The following is an 18,198-nucleotide window of genomic DNA, read 5'->3' on the forward strand; positions in this document are numbered from 1 at the left end:
GGATAGATTTTGTTAGGCAGAACTTTGTGCTTCTCAAGAGACAATAGGACCCATGGAACTCTTGTTTTTAATTTTGAAGTGTGCTAAAAATACTTTGTCCAGTTTAGTTTCAGGAGAGGTGATGTGAGAAGTAATGGGTTGTGAAGGTGGAAGAGTATTTGTCCATAAGAATATTATCAATTTTTTTATCCCAGAAGAGAAGGTACTATAAAAGGTAAATTCATTACAGAAATGTTGATTATGTCTGAGTTTCCTAATATAATTGAAGAAGGCATTGTAATCATCTTTTGAATTAGTTGCAACCTTAAGTTCATAGTTGGGCCTTGCATTTCCTAATGGTAAGTTTAAGGGGCTTGCCAATTTTAAATCCCATTTATAATGATGAAGTGGACATCTTTTAGTGATGGGCAGGATATTTTTTCCTTACAAAGTTTGTTGATGTGATAGTCCCACCTTATGTGTTTAGTTTTAAATTTCTTTAGTAGATCAAGATTGAATGATACCCATAATTTAACTTCAGAATTTTTGCGTTTGCAGCTGTAATAGAGAGGTGATCTTTACTTTTCTTGAAATATCTGAAGTAGAAAAGTACAGAAAATAGAAGTGGATTGTGGTTAGGGGAAATTGGTGAGTGAAGAAAATGTTAAAGGGTTGTATACTGAAACATTACCATTTATTTATTTTTATTTTTTATTTTATTTGTTAGCCTGGTAAACCCACTGGACAGAAGTGTTCCTTTTCTGATGGCACTGTCTGGTTAAGAGACTTTCTCAAAGGAGCACAGTAGGCAAATGGAGAGGCAAGAAATTAGACCCTGGATTACAGGAAACAGGTCCTTTAACAGCTCATAGGAGTTAGAGTAGAGGATTAAGGCTAAGTTTTTAATTAAGGGTTTTAAGTACAAAAATTTAATAAATGTACTAACTGCATATTTTGGAAATTTGTTTGGGAATGAGCAAAAGCAGTGGAGCTTGGTGTACGCATCATACTAAAAATAAATGATCGGTGGCAAGATTGTTAAATAATTCTTCATTTACATCAGATGATGAAGTAGACTGACTCCGTAATTATATACATTATTTTGTGGATAATGGCTTCAGGCCCCCATATCAGTAAAGTGGTCTCTAACTGAATGGTTACAAAGGAGACCCATGAGAACTGAGGCATAAATAATCAAGATTATGAGCTTAAGTCCAGTGTTGAGAGGTACATCACATACATGTTCAGAAAGTGCACCACAGGCCTTCTAGGAGCCTAGCAACTCCCAGACCCATAGTCTAATTCAGTTACTTCCTCTAGCTAAGCACACAGATCTCTAGCAAAATCAGTTTGTCTTTAGCAAATCTTGCTTGCCTTACATGGTACAGAGGGGGTATTTGGAGGGTTTCCTATCAAATTTTATTAAGTCTTACATAACTTACAGATATTAAGCTGTATGTAGTGGTAAAATAAATTTTGCAGTACTTGGTAATGGTACTAGCATGTTTGCCAAATGTACCACGTAATGTTGATATTCTGCCATGCAACCAAAACATTACTTTTCTGTTGTACTTTTCATCTTTGTAGCATTTAGCAGGATGTAGCAAATGCACAGGTACTTCAGTCAAACACAAGTTTAGCAAGGGTTTCTTGGTACCAATAAGTTGCAAACCCCTGACCTAAACTAATCCTGGTTGAGTTTCTGTATCATTTTCTGGCATGACCACCATGGGAGAGGGTCGTAGGGTCACATGAAGCATATTTCATCAGAGTAGCTAACACTGCTAAAGCCTCCTTCATTAGTTTCTCTGCACAGAACATTTGTGAGGCCACCACATGGAACTCCGTTCACAACTTCTGCAAGTATTACAAGTTCAACATACAGCAGTAAGAGCAGAATGGAGTTTGCTCTGTTGTCCATCATGAGATTATGTAGTCCTCCTCATGGGTCTAGGCTCAGGTTCTGTTTCCATCTGCTTCTATGCTTGTTGACATGAGCACAGTACAGTATTGTAAGGGTGCACACAGTGGTAACATTACTGCTGCAGTAGGGGGCCCCATCTGCCTCACCCCCCTGTGTATTTACCATTCTCCTCTATCTGAACTCCTGCAAGGCTTCCTTTATTGCATGACTTGGAGTAATTATGTGCGTTTCTTTTCTGTTGATACTATGGGTGATGATACTGGGAGTTATGGCGTGTGGTAGCTTGCTTGTATTTTTTGTGTGTTTTGAAGAAGGAAGCTCCCTATGATTCTTCATGCACACATTTTGGGAATTTCTTGCTCCAGGACAACATTAGAGTGATGTTTGCTAATTGCCTGTTAAAGGCCAAGTTTCGTGATCTGGAGGACATCTGATTGCTGTGGAAATTATGCTAGTCTAACTGATGATGTGAAGTTGTTCTATCTCGCTGTTCATTCTTTACTGATGGCTCCGAGTCGGCACCTACTGTAAAGCTCGAGGATTTCAAGTGGCTCGAGGCCAAGTCCCTATCCCATGATGCACCCTGAGTTACCCTAGATCTAGTTTGCCGCTGCAGCTGATCGGTGATTACTAATAGCTCAGGACAGTAAACTTTAAATATTTTACTATTTTCCAAATATTGTTGCTAGTTTTTTCACTGTAGTAGATAGATTGTTAGGTTAGATGAGCTCTTATAGATTTCTATAGAGTTCCTTTCCCTGTGTGCTGTTTCTTAGCCTCGTTTTTTCTGATAGGCCTATTTAAAATTTCTGACAAAAAATATTACTTGTTCAGTGACCTTTTGTCTTTTTTCTTATTAGCTTAATATAGTGTCATTATTTAGTGAATAGTAACTGTTTAGTCAGTGACCCTTTGTTACATTTTTCTACAGCATAGTTTATTAGCTGTTACAATTATATTGTGTGTGTTTGCTTGTTATCCTTAATTTTAGGCTTGTTTACTTATCTTTAGCCTGTTTTTTATAAGAAGGCTTTTGAATATTGAATAGTTAGCCTTAGTTTAAAGGCTTCTCTGTGTGTGTGTGTGTGTGTGTGTGTGTGTGTGTGTGTGCTGATAATTAGCCTGTTTTTTTTATTAGCAGGCTAAATTTTTCTTGCTGTTGTTGGATATGTCCACTTCTGTCATGGCTGATAAGGACAAACACCCTAAGTCAGGGGTTTAAAAAAATGCCCTAAATGTGGGCGGAAAATGTCGTTTACAGACTGCCATGTGAATTGTGTATAGTGCTTGGGTGCCTTGCACTTACAAAAGATATGTGCTATATATGTCATTCCTTTTCCTCTAGAGTTCTCCAAGAGAGAAAAAGGAAGCTTATTGATAGGGGTTTTGTTGAAACCTTCCTTTCAGGAGGCTTTGAGTAACCAGGATGGATCTAGTAAGTCCTCAAAGTCCTCCAAGACATCTGGAGAATCAAAAAAATCTAAAGAGTCTGTGACATCGGCTCCACAGGTCTTGGAGCCAAATGTCTTCTCTTTTTGGAGTCAGTCCCCGGTCTTGGAATTGGTATCCGAAGCTCCTAAATTGCCTATTCTCCAGTCAGTACCATCAGTCCGATCATCTCGATCTTCTGTGAGTCTGTCTGATTTGGATGTGGATCAGGTGGTGCAGAAGCTTTTACAGGCACCGGCCTTTGCCAAATTATCGGCTCCAACCCAGGTGGCTTTGGAGCCAAAAACCCTTATGCCAGCTTTATCTATTCCTCCTCCGAGCCATACCGGTCCTTTGGAGCCGGACCTGCTGATTGTGGAGCCTTCGGAGCAGACCCCTGCTCCAGTGTCTTCGGCTTCATTCACTCTGACTTCCTCTGCTCCGATCGAGGACTTTAGGAGCCGACACACTCTGGTCGGGTCCAGGGAGGATAGTCGAACTGACTTGTTGGTTCTGACTTTGCCTCTCAGGGCTTCGGCTCGGATGAGCTCGGCTCCTACCTCGGGCTCGGAGCCCACTGTCCTGGTGCCAGGGCTATCGACGATTTCCTCAGATCCGTCGGTCCCTTCACATTGGAGCAGAGGTGCCTTCAAAGCCATGAGGAGAGTTGTGTCTACCAAGACATCCTCCACTTCAAGTCTGGCTTCTTCATCCCCTAAAGTGCCTGTGTCTACTTCTGCCTCACAGATCCTTGCTAAGCGCAGAGACCCAGACCCTCAGGAATCCCCAAGATCACTTGTAAATTAAGCGATAGTCCACTTGAATGACACCCATATATATTTATATGTTAATTTACTGCAGCAGTGATCCGGTTATTTGAACATGCATGGATGTTCTTCGTGTTTTACTGTTGCAGTCATCACATTTGGGTTATCTGCTTGCAGTAGCCCTCAGTCGGCCTGATTATCAAAGTCTTGGGTCCTGCATTAGTTGCGGTCTCATTTTCCATGACGTCAGGTAGTCAGGAGTATAAAGCATGCAGCCGATGCCATTACATCAGTTTTTCTTGCCATACGGTGCCCGAAGCAGAAGCAATTCACAAGTGCTGGTCAGCCGACTCCTGAAATTTTCGTTTTCGAGTTTCAGAACCGAAGTCTTCAACTAAGCTAAGTACCCCAACTGGGAAAACTTTTTCTTGCTCTAAACCGATGTCAGTAAAAGTTAATAATTGTATTTCTTGTGGAAAGCAAATACCTCATAAAGATATTCATTCGTACTGCATTACTTGCTTAGGCCCTGACCATGACGTACCTCGCTGTCAGTTTTTGTGCCTTATTTAAACAACAAACTATTTGTCGTCGGTTTATTTACACTTCTAAATATTTTGGTACTCAGTTCAATTATCCAGATATGGCTTCGGTAAGCCACCCGACTACCGACATTCCGAAAAAACACAAAGATAAAGACAGAGACAGACTGCATAGGTCCAAAGCTGCCGACAACACTTCTCCTAAGTTAGTCGCCAGTTCACCGGTACTCATTGAAGCACTTTCGCAGCCCCTGATACCCGCAGCCCCTGATACCCGCTACTTCAGATTCGCAGACCTCTACTGAAACCCATTTGGAGTCCGGTATGCCGCGAGATGCTTCGACTGTGGAACCTGCTGATGTCTCTACCTTGGATGGGTCAAGAGCCGCTGTGCAGACACCACCTTCTGAATGTGTATTCAGGCCTACTGACTTGCATATTAAGGGAGCATTTTTGCTGGGAAAGCCAGGATTACTCTAACTCTAAAAAGAGGCTTAGGGATTTCTTACTACTGCCACAACACAGCTCTTTAGCTATCCCCCCTGTACTGGACATTGTTGATGATGCCTTTCCGGAATCTAGCTTGGCCCCTGACTCTTTACCTCATGCTCCCAGAAAACCTGATAGATATTACAGGGTTCCTGACTCTCACAAGTTCCTCTTTAAAAGTCCTACTGCGGATCTTGAGACCATTTCACAGGGACCCAAAGGCATTAAGGCTACTACTGCCAAAAATACTACCCCCCCTCTGATAGAGATTCCAGGGCGCTGGATAGATGGGGGTAAGAAGGTATACACCTCTGCAACCTTGGCCATCAGGGCCTTAAACTGCCACTTTCAAATGTTGAAGCAGCATATTATTGGATTGCTTAAACAGAAAATGATGTTGATTCCTGACTGTGCTGAAAATAAAGATTTACAGGATTTAGTGCATTCTGCTGAACAAGTTGGAAAACATACTTTGCAATGTGGTTTTGATTCACTAGAGGCATCGTGCAGGGCTGCTGTCACGGGGTCTGTACTTAGAAGAGATGCTTGGGTTAAGGAGTAATCTTTGCCAGATCATGTTAAAGCTAAATTGCTGGATGCTCCCTTAAACTAAGACTGCCTTTTTTGGCAACAAAGCAGAAGAAGTACTGAAAAAGATGGAGGAAAAAGCTAAATCTATGCAAACTGTTAAAGATTTTCTGCAAGTACAGCCTCCCAGATTTAGTAAACATTGGCCCTCAAAAAATTGGTCCTTTCCCGCCTCTTCCAGGCCTTTTCAGTCCAATCCCAGAACCAGCAGAACACCCAGGCTTCAGTCCCAAGGTACTCACAGGACTAAGTAGTGGGGGGCACCCTCTTCCAAAGCAGGGAGTGGTAAGACTCCCACCTATGGTAAACTGTCTCAATGACTTAACTTTAAATCTTCCAAGCCCTGAACATCTGACTGCTCCTTTAGGGGAAAAGATTGTCCTGCAGGCAAAAAATTGGGAACTCATTACCCAGGGCAAATGGGTTTTAAATATAGTTTCCCAAGGATACAAATTCCACTTTCACTCCTTACCAACCCCAAACGGTTGGCCAGATCTACCCCCAAATCAGTGGGCAGAGGCTCAAAAGCAAATTCTCTCTCTTAAGCATCAGGGCTATTCAACCTTTTCCAGAAGAGGAAAGGGGACAAGGTTTCTACTCAAGACATTTCCTGGTGCCCAAAAAAGACGATTCCTGACGTCCTATCCTGGACCTCTCTATCCTAAACACTTTTTTTGGTGATCCCAAAATTCAAGATGCTAACTCTTCACCAGCTGCTTCATATGCTAGGCAAGGATGCCTGGTTGGCAACACTGGATTTAAAGGAAGCCTAGCTGCACATCCCAATAAGGGAATCTTGCAGAAGATACCTACGCTTCAAAGCAGGCTACATGCACTATCAGTTCTCTGCTCTGCCCTTTGGCTTATCTACTGTGCCCAGGGTATTCACAAAGTGCCTAGCTCTAGTCATTGCATTTTGCAGGCAAAGGAATATTCAAATATACCCATACCTGGACGATTGTCTAATTCAGGCAGAAAGCCAGGACATACTTTTGAATCATCTGTCATTTGTACAAAAGCTGCTAACTTGTCTGGGGTACACCATAAATGAAAAGAAATCGTGTCTTGTACCCTGCCAACAAATTGTATTCCTGGGAGCAAGCTTGAACACAACTTCCCAGATGGCTTTCCTCATGCCAACTTTCCTCATGCCAGAGAAACAAGTTCATTTGGCAGTCTACTTCAAACTACTGGCCACAAAGACTCGACTATCTGCAAGGAAAATATTGCAAGCCCTGGGGTTCATGGCCTCCTGCATTCTTCTGATTCCATATGCAAGACGGCATATGAGGAAACTACAATGATATCTAAAAAGCCTATGATGTCAACATTCTCAGGATCTAGAAGCAATGATTCCTATTATATCTTGTCTACAGATAAGGAGTTCCTTTGGTGGGCAGAGGCCTGCCACCAAAACAAGGGACTGCCATTCAGTCTACCCCCTGTCACCCAAACCCTAACAACAGATGCATCAGACTATGCATGGGGGGGGGGGGCTCACTTGGCAGGGAAGTGCATTCAGGGCAAATGGAACCCAAGTCAAATGCACCTGCATATCAATCAAAAAGAAATGTTAGCTGTACAGAATGCACTGACAGCCTTCAAGGACCACCTTCTTCCAGGGCAACTAATGGTAAAGATGGACAACACCACTGTTATGTGGTACATAAACAAGCAGGGGGGACCCATTCATACCCACTCTGCAAACTAGCCATGGCTCTGTGGAACACAGCCTTGAGCTACCATGTGTACCTACAGGCTCAGTTCCTGCCAGGAAAGTTAAATACACTGGCAGATGAAATAAGCAGAAATCTCATGGACCCACACGAGTGGAAACTGGAACCAAAGATATTCAACATGTTGAGAAACAAATGGGGTTCCCAGATATAAACCTGTTTGCCTTCTCCCAGAACTACCAATTGGAAACATTTTGCACAAGGACTCCCCACAAACAAGCTTGGAAAGTGGATGCCCTGTCCTTCACCTGGAAAGACCTATCAGTTTATGCCTTTCCCCATCTGCGTCTCCTCTCCAAGGTACTACTAAAGATCAAACAGGACAAACCAAGGACAATACTGATTGCACCAGACTGACCACGCCAACACTAGTACCCCCTTCTCTGCAGTGTGTCACTGCTGGCACCATGGCACCTGCCTCAGATCCCTGCCCTGCTGTCCGAGCAGGAGGGCTAGATTCTGCACCCACAGCTTCAAACCCTGAACCTGGCAGCCTGGCTAATTACCTGATCTCTCCATTACCATCCCTCAGTAAGCAAATGTTGGATGTCATTCTGGAGGCAAGGAGGCCTAGTACTAGAAAATCCTATGCTGAAAAATGGAAAAGATTCTGTTCCTGGAACCAAGCTCAGGGGATGGCACAGCAGCGCCCAGTACCTCAGATTCTTCAGTACTTAACTGAGATGCTTCACAAGGGCCTTTCCTTTTCCTCCATCAAAATTCATGCCTCAGCCATTTCAGCTCATTTCAACACAGAACCACCTCTCTTCTCTCACCCACTGCTGCAGCAGTTCCTCAGAGGGGCCAAAAACTTAAGACCACCAAGGGAGTGCCCCTACTCCAGCCTGGGACCTTAACTTTGTATTGGAAAAACTCACTCTAACTCCTTTGAACAAGCTGCAAATGCAGAGTTGAAATTCCTTTCTTGGAAAACAGCCTTCCCTTTTAGTCATCACTTCAGCAAGAAGGGTGTCTGAATTACAAGCCCTCATGGCAGTGGTGCCTTTTTCATGCGGACAGGGTGTCCCTCAGGACGAATCCCTCCTTCATGCCTAAGGTGGTATCCAGTGTGGCCCTTAATTAGTTCATTCATTTGCCAACCTTCTTCTCTAATTTACAGAACAAAGGGGAACAAATACTGTACTCCTTAGATGTGCACAGACAACTTAGATTTTATTTGGACAGGACTAAACCACTCAGGAAATCTGAACAGCTACTGGTTGCATTTGCTGCAGAGGCAGAGGGGAAGGCCATTTCAAAGCAAACCATTTCTAAATGGATAGGCCATTGCATTCATTTCTGCTATAAGCACCATGGAAAACCTACCCCACAGGGGATTAGACCGCATTCAACCAGGGCTGCATCTACCTCTACATCAACCAGGGCTGCATCTACCTCTACAGCCTTTCTCAGAGGTGTCCCTACCAGGGACATCTTAGAAGCTGCTACCTGGAGTTCTGTACATACTTTCACCAAGCATTTACCATTTACCAATTTTCTCTAAATCCAGAGCTGGTTTTGCCACTGCAGTCTTACAGGGCCTTATAAGCTGGTCCTAATGCTGTCTAATTTCCTTCTCCCATACTTAGCTTTGGGAATCTACCCAAATGTGATGATTGCAACAGTGAAACATGAAGAACATAGTACAGTTGTGTACACTTACCATAAATGTAGATGTTCGAGTTTATTCACTGTTGCAGTCCTAGTTACCCTCCCTCCAGCCCCCTGACTTCTATTGGGTATACCTCCATTCTTGCTTACTATGCTTAAAGCTTTTTGGTGTATTTGCTTTTTTGTTGGAGGTGTAACCTTGTATATATAATTGCTTCCCATTATGGGGGCACCTGACATCTGGGGCAAGACAAACTGATGTAATGGCGTCGGCTGCATGCTTTATACCCCTGACTACCTGACTTCATGGAAGATGAGACAGCAGCCAATGCAGGACCCAAGACTTTGATAATCAGGCCAACTGGGGGCTACTGCAAGCAGATAACCCAAATGTGATGACTGTAACAGTGAATACACTCGAACATCTACATGTACGGTAAGTGTACACAACTGTGAGTACCCTGACATAAATGTCTTTTTTTTTTTTTTTTTACAATATCAGTTGATCTATGAGAGTCCCATCCTTCATGGGTAAAATGTACCTTTCACTGTGGGTGTCTCCTCCATCAGGTGTCAATCTGTTGAGATTTATTTTTTGGTCAGGCAGGTATATACTCATGCATTGCTTGTTAGTAGTGTAGGTGCCAAATCTTTATTTCTTGAGCTTCACCAAGGTGCTGAGTACTGGTAGGTGGATGCGCTAATTTATAGATCTGATATGTGATGACACAGCATGCTTGAACAAGCATACGCATACCCCTGAGCATGGCATATCCACTTTTGCCAAAAGCTGATTGGTAAATAAACCCAGTTAAAGTGGATCTTGTCATAGATGATTTGGAAAGAACTGGTCTGTTATTTCCAGTTTGACAGCATGTAACTCTGTGAGGCCACTACACATGCTCCTAGTTATTGACATATTATGGGTTAGACTGTTTACATTTATGGCTGTAGTAGCCCTGTCTTCTTTTAGGTAGCTAGCAAAAACAGGATGACTAAGAAATTATTTTAAACCAGAGTGAGATTACTCCACAATGTAGAAGTTTTGGCCCTGACTATATTCCAGTTGTCCAGGGTTTTAGTACCCCATGTGCCACGTGCGTTGGCTGAGGAAAGATGGGAGCAAGAGGCTGACACCTGCATGTCTATTCCAGCTGGACAGGTGCTCCATCTGAGGACTCCTGGGATTGGAGCTGCTGTGCAAGAAATGTAGGTAGGGTAGCCACTCAAGTCTGCCTAGGAGTTCACGCACTCTGGCTGAGGGTATCTGTGAACAGTAGCACGCAGTCTCAGGGGCTTAGTATAGCAAACGTTGTCCCACATTTTTGATCAACACAGAGAGCTTTATAAAAATCATCTAACCTCCAGTAGGTAACAACAACAGTCCCTGTACCTCTGCGTCTTTCCCAGTGTTCTAGGATGCCTAGTATTGAAGGAATGAATGGACTGGTAGGAGATGGGAGCTTGTTACTCATTGGGGTTAAATAGGGGCAAAAAAAGTGTGTGTGCGTGCGTGTGTGTGTGTGTGTGTGTGTGTGTGTGTGTGTGTGTGTGTGTGTGTGTGTGTATGTGTATATATATATATATATATATATATATATATATATATATATGTATGTATATATATATATATATATATATATATATATATATATATAGTTTTTTTATTATTTATTTATTTATTTATTTATTTATTTTAACATTTGTTTACTGGGATAGTCCGACTGGGTTGGTAGCCTGTTTTCAGTGGAGGCCCGGGGAGAAAAGCTGCACAATAATTACAACAGTAAAATAAAGTACAAAAAGAGAATACATTGAGAGACAGTTAAAAAAAAGTACAGCAACACACATTTTTACATGAAGTAAAACTAATAGAGTATACAGAAAAAGCAAGCAATATTTAAATTGTTGCCAACTTGTCTACATGTAGTAAACTATTATAATCTAGTGTAGGCCAAAAATTAATCCACTTAGAGAATGCTGGAAACTCCATTAGGGAAAATTTAAAAAATAAAATAAAATACAGAAGTATACAGTACCTTTCTGCCATACTCCCTCTTAGCCTTCTTTTATACCCCTCCTCAGATTACCTCTTGCTACACTTGGGGCTGCCTTGTCCTTAGCCCTGTGAGCTACGTTTCTCTCCTTCAGAAGCTCATTTACCTGAGGGGTGAGCCATGGCTTCTGGTTAGCTCTAAAAGCGAAACTCTTTGTATTTTTCACCCCATCAACACAGTTTGAAATGTATGCCATCACTGCCTCAGTGTATTCATCACTATTCAGATGCTGATTCACTGTGGCTGTCTCCTTGTACATATCCCAGTTGATTCTTTCAAAGTAGTCTTGGAGGGCCTCCATAGCCCCCTTGGGCCATACCCTGATTTGTTTCTTTGTAGGTTTCTCTCTAACCAGGCAGGTTTGTAAGCTGTAGCAAGTTGGCATAAGTCAGAGTTTTCTATTTGTGGAAGTTGCATTGCCTTATAAGCTTTCTTTAAGTTTATGTGCACCTTGTCCAGGATATCATCTCCAGAAACGAGCCTTGGCTACAGTCCTAGCTGTAGCTTATTTTTGGTGACATTGTCTTTTGTCCTTAATATATGGGTATGTGACTTTTGATCTACAACATTTCAATTAGAAAAAAAAGAAGTGTCACAAATGATTAAAATACATTTCATTAAAAACAAATGATTGATATTCACAATTGATCGGAAAATATGTAAGGCAATAGAAAATCACTTCTGATGTGGGTTTGGATCATAGGAATTACAATGCACATTAGTGTTGATCAGTATTTGTACCTTGAATAATGTCTGCGGTTACATTCTAACTCTCTCTCTCTTTCTCTCTCTCTAGAAGTTTGTGTTTGTGCCAGCAGTGATTCACTGTGCGAGTTTTCTCTTTTCTCTGTAGTTGTGCAACTATGGAGTGAGTATATTTAAGTAAGAGCATATGGGGACCTTGCCCACTGCAAAAAAAGTTTTGAAGAAGTATTAGATGTGATGTGATTCATTTTGGTGTGTTTTAGACTAGATGCATATTAGCTGAATTTTTTTTATATATATTTTTTGTTTTAGATGAGAAGTGCCAAGGATAAAAAGTAATAGACTCGTATGTATATGTAATATGAGTATACTCTCTTTTGTTGAGTAACCCAAACATCAACTGCAGAAGGTTAACAAGCTACCATGCATGTGCCAAGAAAGAACCTATGGGGATGCAGTTTTTACAAATGGAGACAAAAACATTGTTTTTTTGTAGTGGGGCACATCCCCCCGTATCTGCTAATTATTATATACTAACTCTGGGATTGTGCAAATCAGGAACAGGGCATAACCCCTAGCCTAAGAGTTGTGCGATTTTGCACACCTGTTGACCATCTGTTTAGTTAGCTAAATGTGATCCATTAAACAGTTATTTTATAAAGATAATTTAAATAAAAGTGAGTTCACCAGTCCACCCATACACACACACAGATATATATATGTAGAGAGAGAGAGATCTAAGTTATAACATCGAAGTTTCACAATGTCAAACTTCATATGTTCGGGAACATATCAACATTATGAAACATTGAAATCTAACCAACAAAAATAGTTTTTTTACAAGGAGATACACTACCCACATCCCCTGCTAATTGTATAAACCAACTACAAGATTATTGGGGGAAGGGCAGAAAGGGCAAATTCTCCATTCCCTATTGTACCGAGATCTCAGAACAAGCAGTTCAGCATTCTAAAACATTGATTGTATATAGCTATATGTATGTAATTATAGCAGAACTTATGAACACTGCTTGGCTGGAAGCATACTGGACCAGCTGATGGCTTTGTAATTTTTATCTGTTGTGTTAATATTGCTGTTCATGTACATCAGTTGTAAGTTGCTCTTGGTCAGGACACATTTGTTTTGTAGTGCTATTCTCTGTTTTCTCAGAGAGCTTCCTCTAGTAGTTATTTGCGACTCCCCCCACCCCCAATCAAATTACCCTGTCTTGCAATGAAACTGTGTCCTTTGCTCTTTTACAGATTCACATTGATATTCCACGAACAAACCCGCTCATTCCATTATTTCAGCAACCCTTGGTACAGGAGGTAAGATGAAAGTGGGTTCATTTCAAAAAGTGCATATTTGTCGAGCTGACCTATCTTAAAAGCATGAAATCAGTTGAGAACCGACCTGTCTTAAAAGCATGAAATCAGTTGAGAACTATGTAATATGCTCCTGCCATGAAACATGAATGTGTATTAAGCTTGTAAGTAGCTATCAGGCCTGTAGGTGTTTAACTTTACTAAGTGCATTACACTAATATTTTTGCATAACTTCAAGTACAATGATATCTGATTGTAAAATTAATGTCTGTATGGTTTTGGAAAGGTGAATAGTGGGATATCAGTATTGCTTTAATTGATTCAGTGGTTTGGGATAATACTGCCCATTTTGCAACTCCCTGTATCATTAGAGGTTGATAAGGAGTGAATGGCAGCACTAGCAACATTTAACTGCAGAAAAACAGAGTGATCTGATGCACAGTCCCTAAATAATTCAAAGTCAAAGTAAATTTTATTGTCATTTAGAGTTACACATGTGTAGCCTGAACACATTTTTCGTGTATCAGCTCAATTCTTGAGATTACAAAAGAAAGTGAAATAAGACATACAAGTAGAGGAATAAACATAACTAACAAATACAATACTACTGCCAATACACGCAAGAAAGAACAGAGACATTTGCCAACACTTGTACACAAAAAGAATACCCTCCCCGGAGTTATACTAACTACCCTGTTTAAAGTAAAACAAAGCTCACTACAGATTGAAATGCCCAAGTTATTTGTCTAAGATTGCCCTTGAGTGAGTTAGATAATAATACTGACTATGGATATAATAAATAAATATTGCACTTACTTGGAATATATGTAAGTATATATTGCAAAAATAAATAAAAATTGACTTATATGTGTCCAGACCCCTGGGACTAGTGCTCGAGTTCGGAAGTCTAATCACTGTAGGGTAGAAACTGTTACTGAATCTTGTAGTGCTGCAATATCACCTGCCTGATGCCAGCTGTTTAAACAGTCCATGCGTAGGATGTGTGTTGTCCTGTATTATTTTGGTGACCTTTCGGATGCTTCTTGCAGAATAAAGATGTATTGATGAAAGACTGGAACCTGTTACCTTCTCTGTAACCCTCACCAGTCTTTGTAGCGCCTTCCTTTCTGTAACTGTGCAGCTTCCAAACCACACTGTGAAGTTGCAGGTGAGGATGCTATCTATTGCACCTCTGTAGAAGGTGGAGAGAGTATGAGGAGGAAGCTTAGCTTTTTTTAGCCTTCTTAAAAAGTGGAGGCATTGGTGCTCTTTCTTGACCAGCTGGCTGGTGTTTCCCGACCACGAGAGATCCTCTGATATGTACACCCAGAAATTTTGCACTCTCAACCCTCGCCACACACTCACCATTGATCCTGAGCACTGGGTGGTTTGTTCTTCTTTTCCTGAAGTCGATGATAATCTCTTTGGTCTTACTTACATTCGGGTCAGGGTTGCTCCCCTCGCACCAACTGATCAGAGATGCCACCTTTTCTCTGTACACCCTTTCATCCTCCTTTGTGATGAGCCCCATGACTGTGGTGTCATCAGCAAACTTGATGATATGGTTGGGCTTGTGCTTAGCATAGCAGTCATGGGTCAGGATGGTGAATAACAATGGGCTGAGAACACATCCCTGTGGAACCCTGGTGTTGATCGTGATGCACTTTGATGTGTTCTTACCTGAACACACACCCCCTGTGGTCTCTCAGTCAGGAAGTTCAGGATCCAGTTACAGAAATGTTTCCTGATTCCTAAATGTGCCAGTTTTTCTGTCAGCTGCATTGGTACCACTGTATTAAACGCAGAGCTGAAGTTTATGAACAGCATCCTCACATAGTTGTCTTTGTCCTCTACATGCTCAAGGGAGATGTGTAGTGCTACAGATAAGGCATCAGCTATGGATCGGTTAGCTCCGTATGCACACTGCAGATGGTCAAAATCAGGATTTAGGCATGATGAAAGATGCTTTTTGATCAGCCACTCAAAACATTTCATAACAGTGGATGTCAGAGCAACTGGTCTGTAGTCGTTTGGGCTGGAGGGCGTGGGTTTCTTAAGTAGTGTGATGATGATAGTTTCCTTGTACCATGAGGGTACTTTTACCATGACAACAGAGGTGTTAAATATTTCCTTGAGCACTATGCGTAGTTGATCAGCACAGCGTTTTAACACCTTGCCCAGTATGTTGTCTTGGCCAGCAGCCTTCTTGGAGTTCACTCTCCTTAACTCTGTACTTACCTCCTCTGTGCGGAGGCCGAGTACTGCATCCTTCTCATCAGTGAGTAGCTTTAGTGCCAACCTGTTGTTTCTTTACTCAAATCTACCAAAGATGATGTTCAAACTGTCCAGGAATCCAACGCAGTCCTCATACTGTGCTGACCTGATTTTGTAGTCCGTGATCTCCTGTATGCATTGTCATAGTCTCCTTGCATCCTTCATGTCTTCAGAATGACTCTGTACCTTTCTGCCATACTCCCTTTTAGCCTCCTTTATACCCCTCCTCAGATTACCTCTTGCTACACTTAGGGCTGCTTTGTCCTTAGCCCTGCGAGCTACATTTTTTTCCTTCAGAAGTTCATATACCTGAGGGGTGAGCCATGGCTTCTGGTTAGCTCTAAAAGTGAAACTCTTGATATTTTTCACCTCATCAACGCAGTTTGAAATGTATGCCATCACTGCCTCAGTGTATTCATCAGTGTTCAGATGCTGATTCACTGTGGCTGCCTCCTTGAACATATCCCAGTTGGTTCTTTCAAAGTAGTCTTGGAGGACCTCCATAGCCCCCTTGGGCCATACATTGATTTGTTTCTTTGTAGGTTTCTCTCTAACCAGGCAGGTTTGTAAGCTGTAGCAAGTTGGCATAAGTCAGAGTTTTCTATTTGTGGAAGTTGCATTGCCTTATAAGCTTTCTTTAAGTTTATGTGCACCTTGTCCAGGATATTGTCACCCTTTATAGGAATGTCCACATACCGATGGTAGTGTGGGAGTACTTTATATCTGCTTTATTAAAGTCACCAGCTGCCACATGTACAAATTTAGGATATTTGCTCTGCAGCTCACGTATGTGATTGCCTAGTTTATTTAGAGCCTCAGTGGTGTTAGCAGTAGGTGGGATATACACCACTGTTACACTGACCCCATTCATCTCCCTGGACAAAGAAAATGGTCTACATTTAGTGGGCAGGAACTCTTAAGTTCTCACAGCAGTGTGACAGTATGATTTCACAGTTGTTGCACCATCTCTTGTCAACATAGATGCAGACTCCACCTCCTCTGGCCTTTCCACACAGTGTATGTTTTCTGTCTGTACGAAGCGGTATAAAATTCTCTAAGTTTACTGCACTATAACTTATCTTGTCATGCAGCCATGTTTCAGTAATCAAAAAGATGTATTTATTTTATTTTATTTCACATTTGTTTACCATGATAATCTGAGTGGACAACAAGTCCTTTTTCAGCGAGGCCCAGGGAGAAAAGCTCGGCACAGTGAAATATAAAAGACAAAACATAATTATCAAAATACTTAACAGAGAGGAGATTACAAATAGTAGCCTAAGTGAGTCAGTATCATTAAAACAAGATATACAATTGGACATAGTGTATCGGTTTACAGAGATTGATAGCAGCTAATATGTACAAATAAAATAAAACTAGAATAAAATATACTTGACACATAAGGTGACAGAAAGTAACAGAGTTATATTTGTGCAATTTTTGTTGCTTAGCAGAATTCCCACCTGAGTGGGTGCTTATAAGTTAATAATAATACATAAATCAACAGCAAAGTTAAAGGTAGTAGTGTTAGTATGAAGAACGATTATCTAAGAGTAGTGGGAAATTCTTAATCTGGGGTAGAACAAGGGTCAGATCCATTTAGTGGTAAGGTGGGTTTTTAGTGTTTGTTTAAATTTAGCTAAAGTAATGCTAGATGTGATGTTACTAGGTAGAGAATTCCAAGTCTTGGCAATATAATGTGAGTAGCTGGATTCACCAGCACGATTGTGTGCTGTTGAGATCTGTAAGAGGGGTTTATTGTTAGAGCACAGAATTCTGCTACAGGAATAAGGCTCTAGTAAACCTTGTAGTGAGGGAGTATTTTCAGGATGATAAAACAATTTTATAAGCCATGTTAAGCTGGGACAGGTGTAAGAGTTGGGGAAGCTCTAACCAGTTTAATTGTTTTAGGGCAGAGCAGTGGTGAGATCTGAATGTAGAGTTCACTGCATACCTAGCTATTTTATTGTGACAGGATTCTAGTTTTGCCAATTCAGTTTTCCTGAGGTTTATAAGTGTGGCTGATGCATAAAAAAAGAGTTGAGGTCAAATGAGTTTGTGCAGTACTTATTCTTGTATTTTTTTTGTGAGATACTGCTTGTTCCTACATAGTGTACCTAGTTTTTGTGGACTTTTTTAATTGATTGGGATATGTAGATTTCGAATCTCATATTGCTATTTCTACACCCAGTAGTTTGGTGTGTGGAGAGGGGACGATGACAGTGTTATTTGCGGAGGCAATGTAGAAATATGCTGTGATTATAGTAGCTTTATTGGGATGGAGTAGCATGAGTTTTGTCTTATTGGGGTTTAAAATTAAGCTGGAGGTTGTTGGCCAGGATTCTGTTTTGAGAAAGGATGATTGAGTGACTGTTTGTAGCTCTTGAAGGGAATTAGCAGCACATATTACTGTGGAACCATCAGCATATTGGATAATTGTGGCAGAAGGGACTGCAGTACAAAGGTTGTTTGTAAATATGGAAAAGAGTAGAGGGTCAAGAATAGACCCTTGGGGGACTCCTAGGGTGACAGGAAGTAGGTGAGATAGATTTTGGTGTTAATGTGCTGCTTGCTGTCTTCTAGTTAAGTAGCTCTGGAACCAGGTAAGACTAGAATGTGATAAGGCCAAGTCATAGAGTTGGAGTTCCTGATCTATCATATGGAAAGCTTTTGATAAGTCTAAAATGATGGAGGATGCATACTTACCATTATTCCTGTGGTTGCAAATGACATAAGTGCAGTGGTGGTGCTGTGGTGTGGACGCAAGCAGTG

At 41.3% G+C, this 18,198-nt stretch overlaps 1 protein-coding gene across 1 annotated transcript in view; it reads left to right on the forward strand.

Moving 5' to 3' along the window:
* The window catches only part of TBC1D22B (TBC1 domain family member 22B), a 1,162,021-nt gene that overhangs the window by 606,136 nt on the left and 537,687 nt on the right, over positions 1–18,198 (forward strand). The window contains exon 7 of the mRNA XM_044076529.1: positions 13,090–13,155. Within this exon, the coding sequence (XP_043932464.1) occupies positions 13,090–13,155 (66 nt within the window). The remainder of the gene's footprint in view (positions 1–13,089; positions 13,156–18,198) is intronic.

The sequence above is a fragment of the Protopterus annectens genome, chromosome 7.part0, assembly GCF_019279795.1.
Source record: "Protopterus annectens isolate FY-2018-M chromosome 7.part0, PAN1.0, whole genome shotgun sequence".
NCBI lineage: Eukaryota > Metazoa > Chordata > Ceratodontiformes > Protopteridae > Protopterus > Protopterus annectens.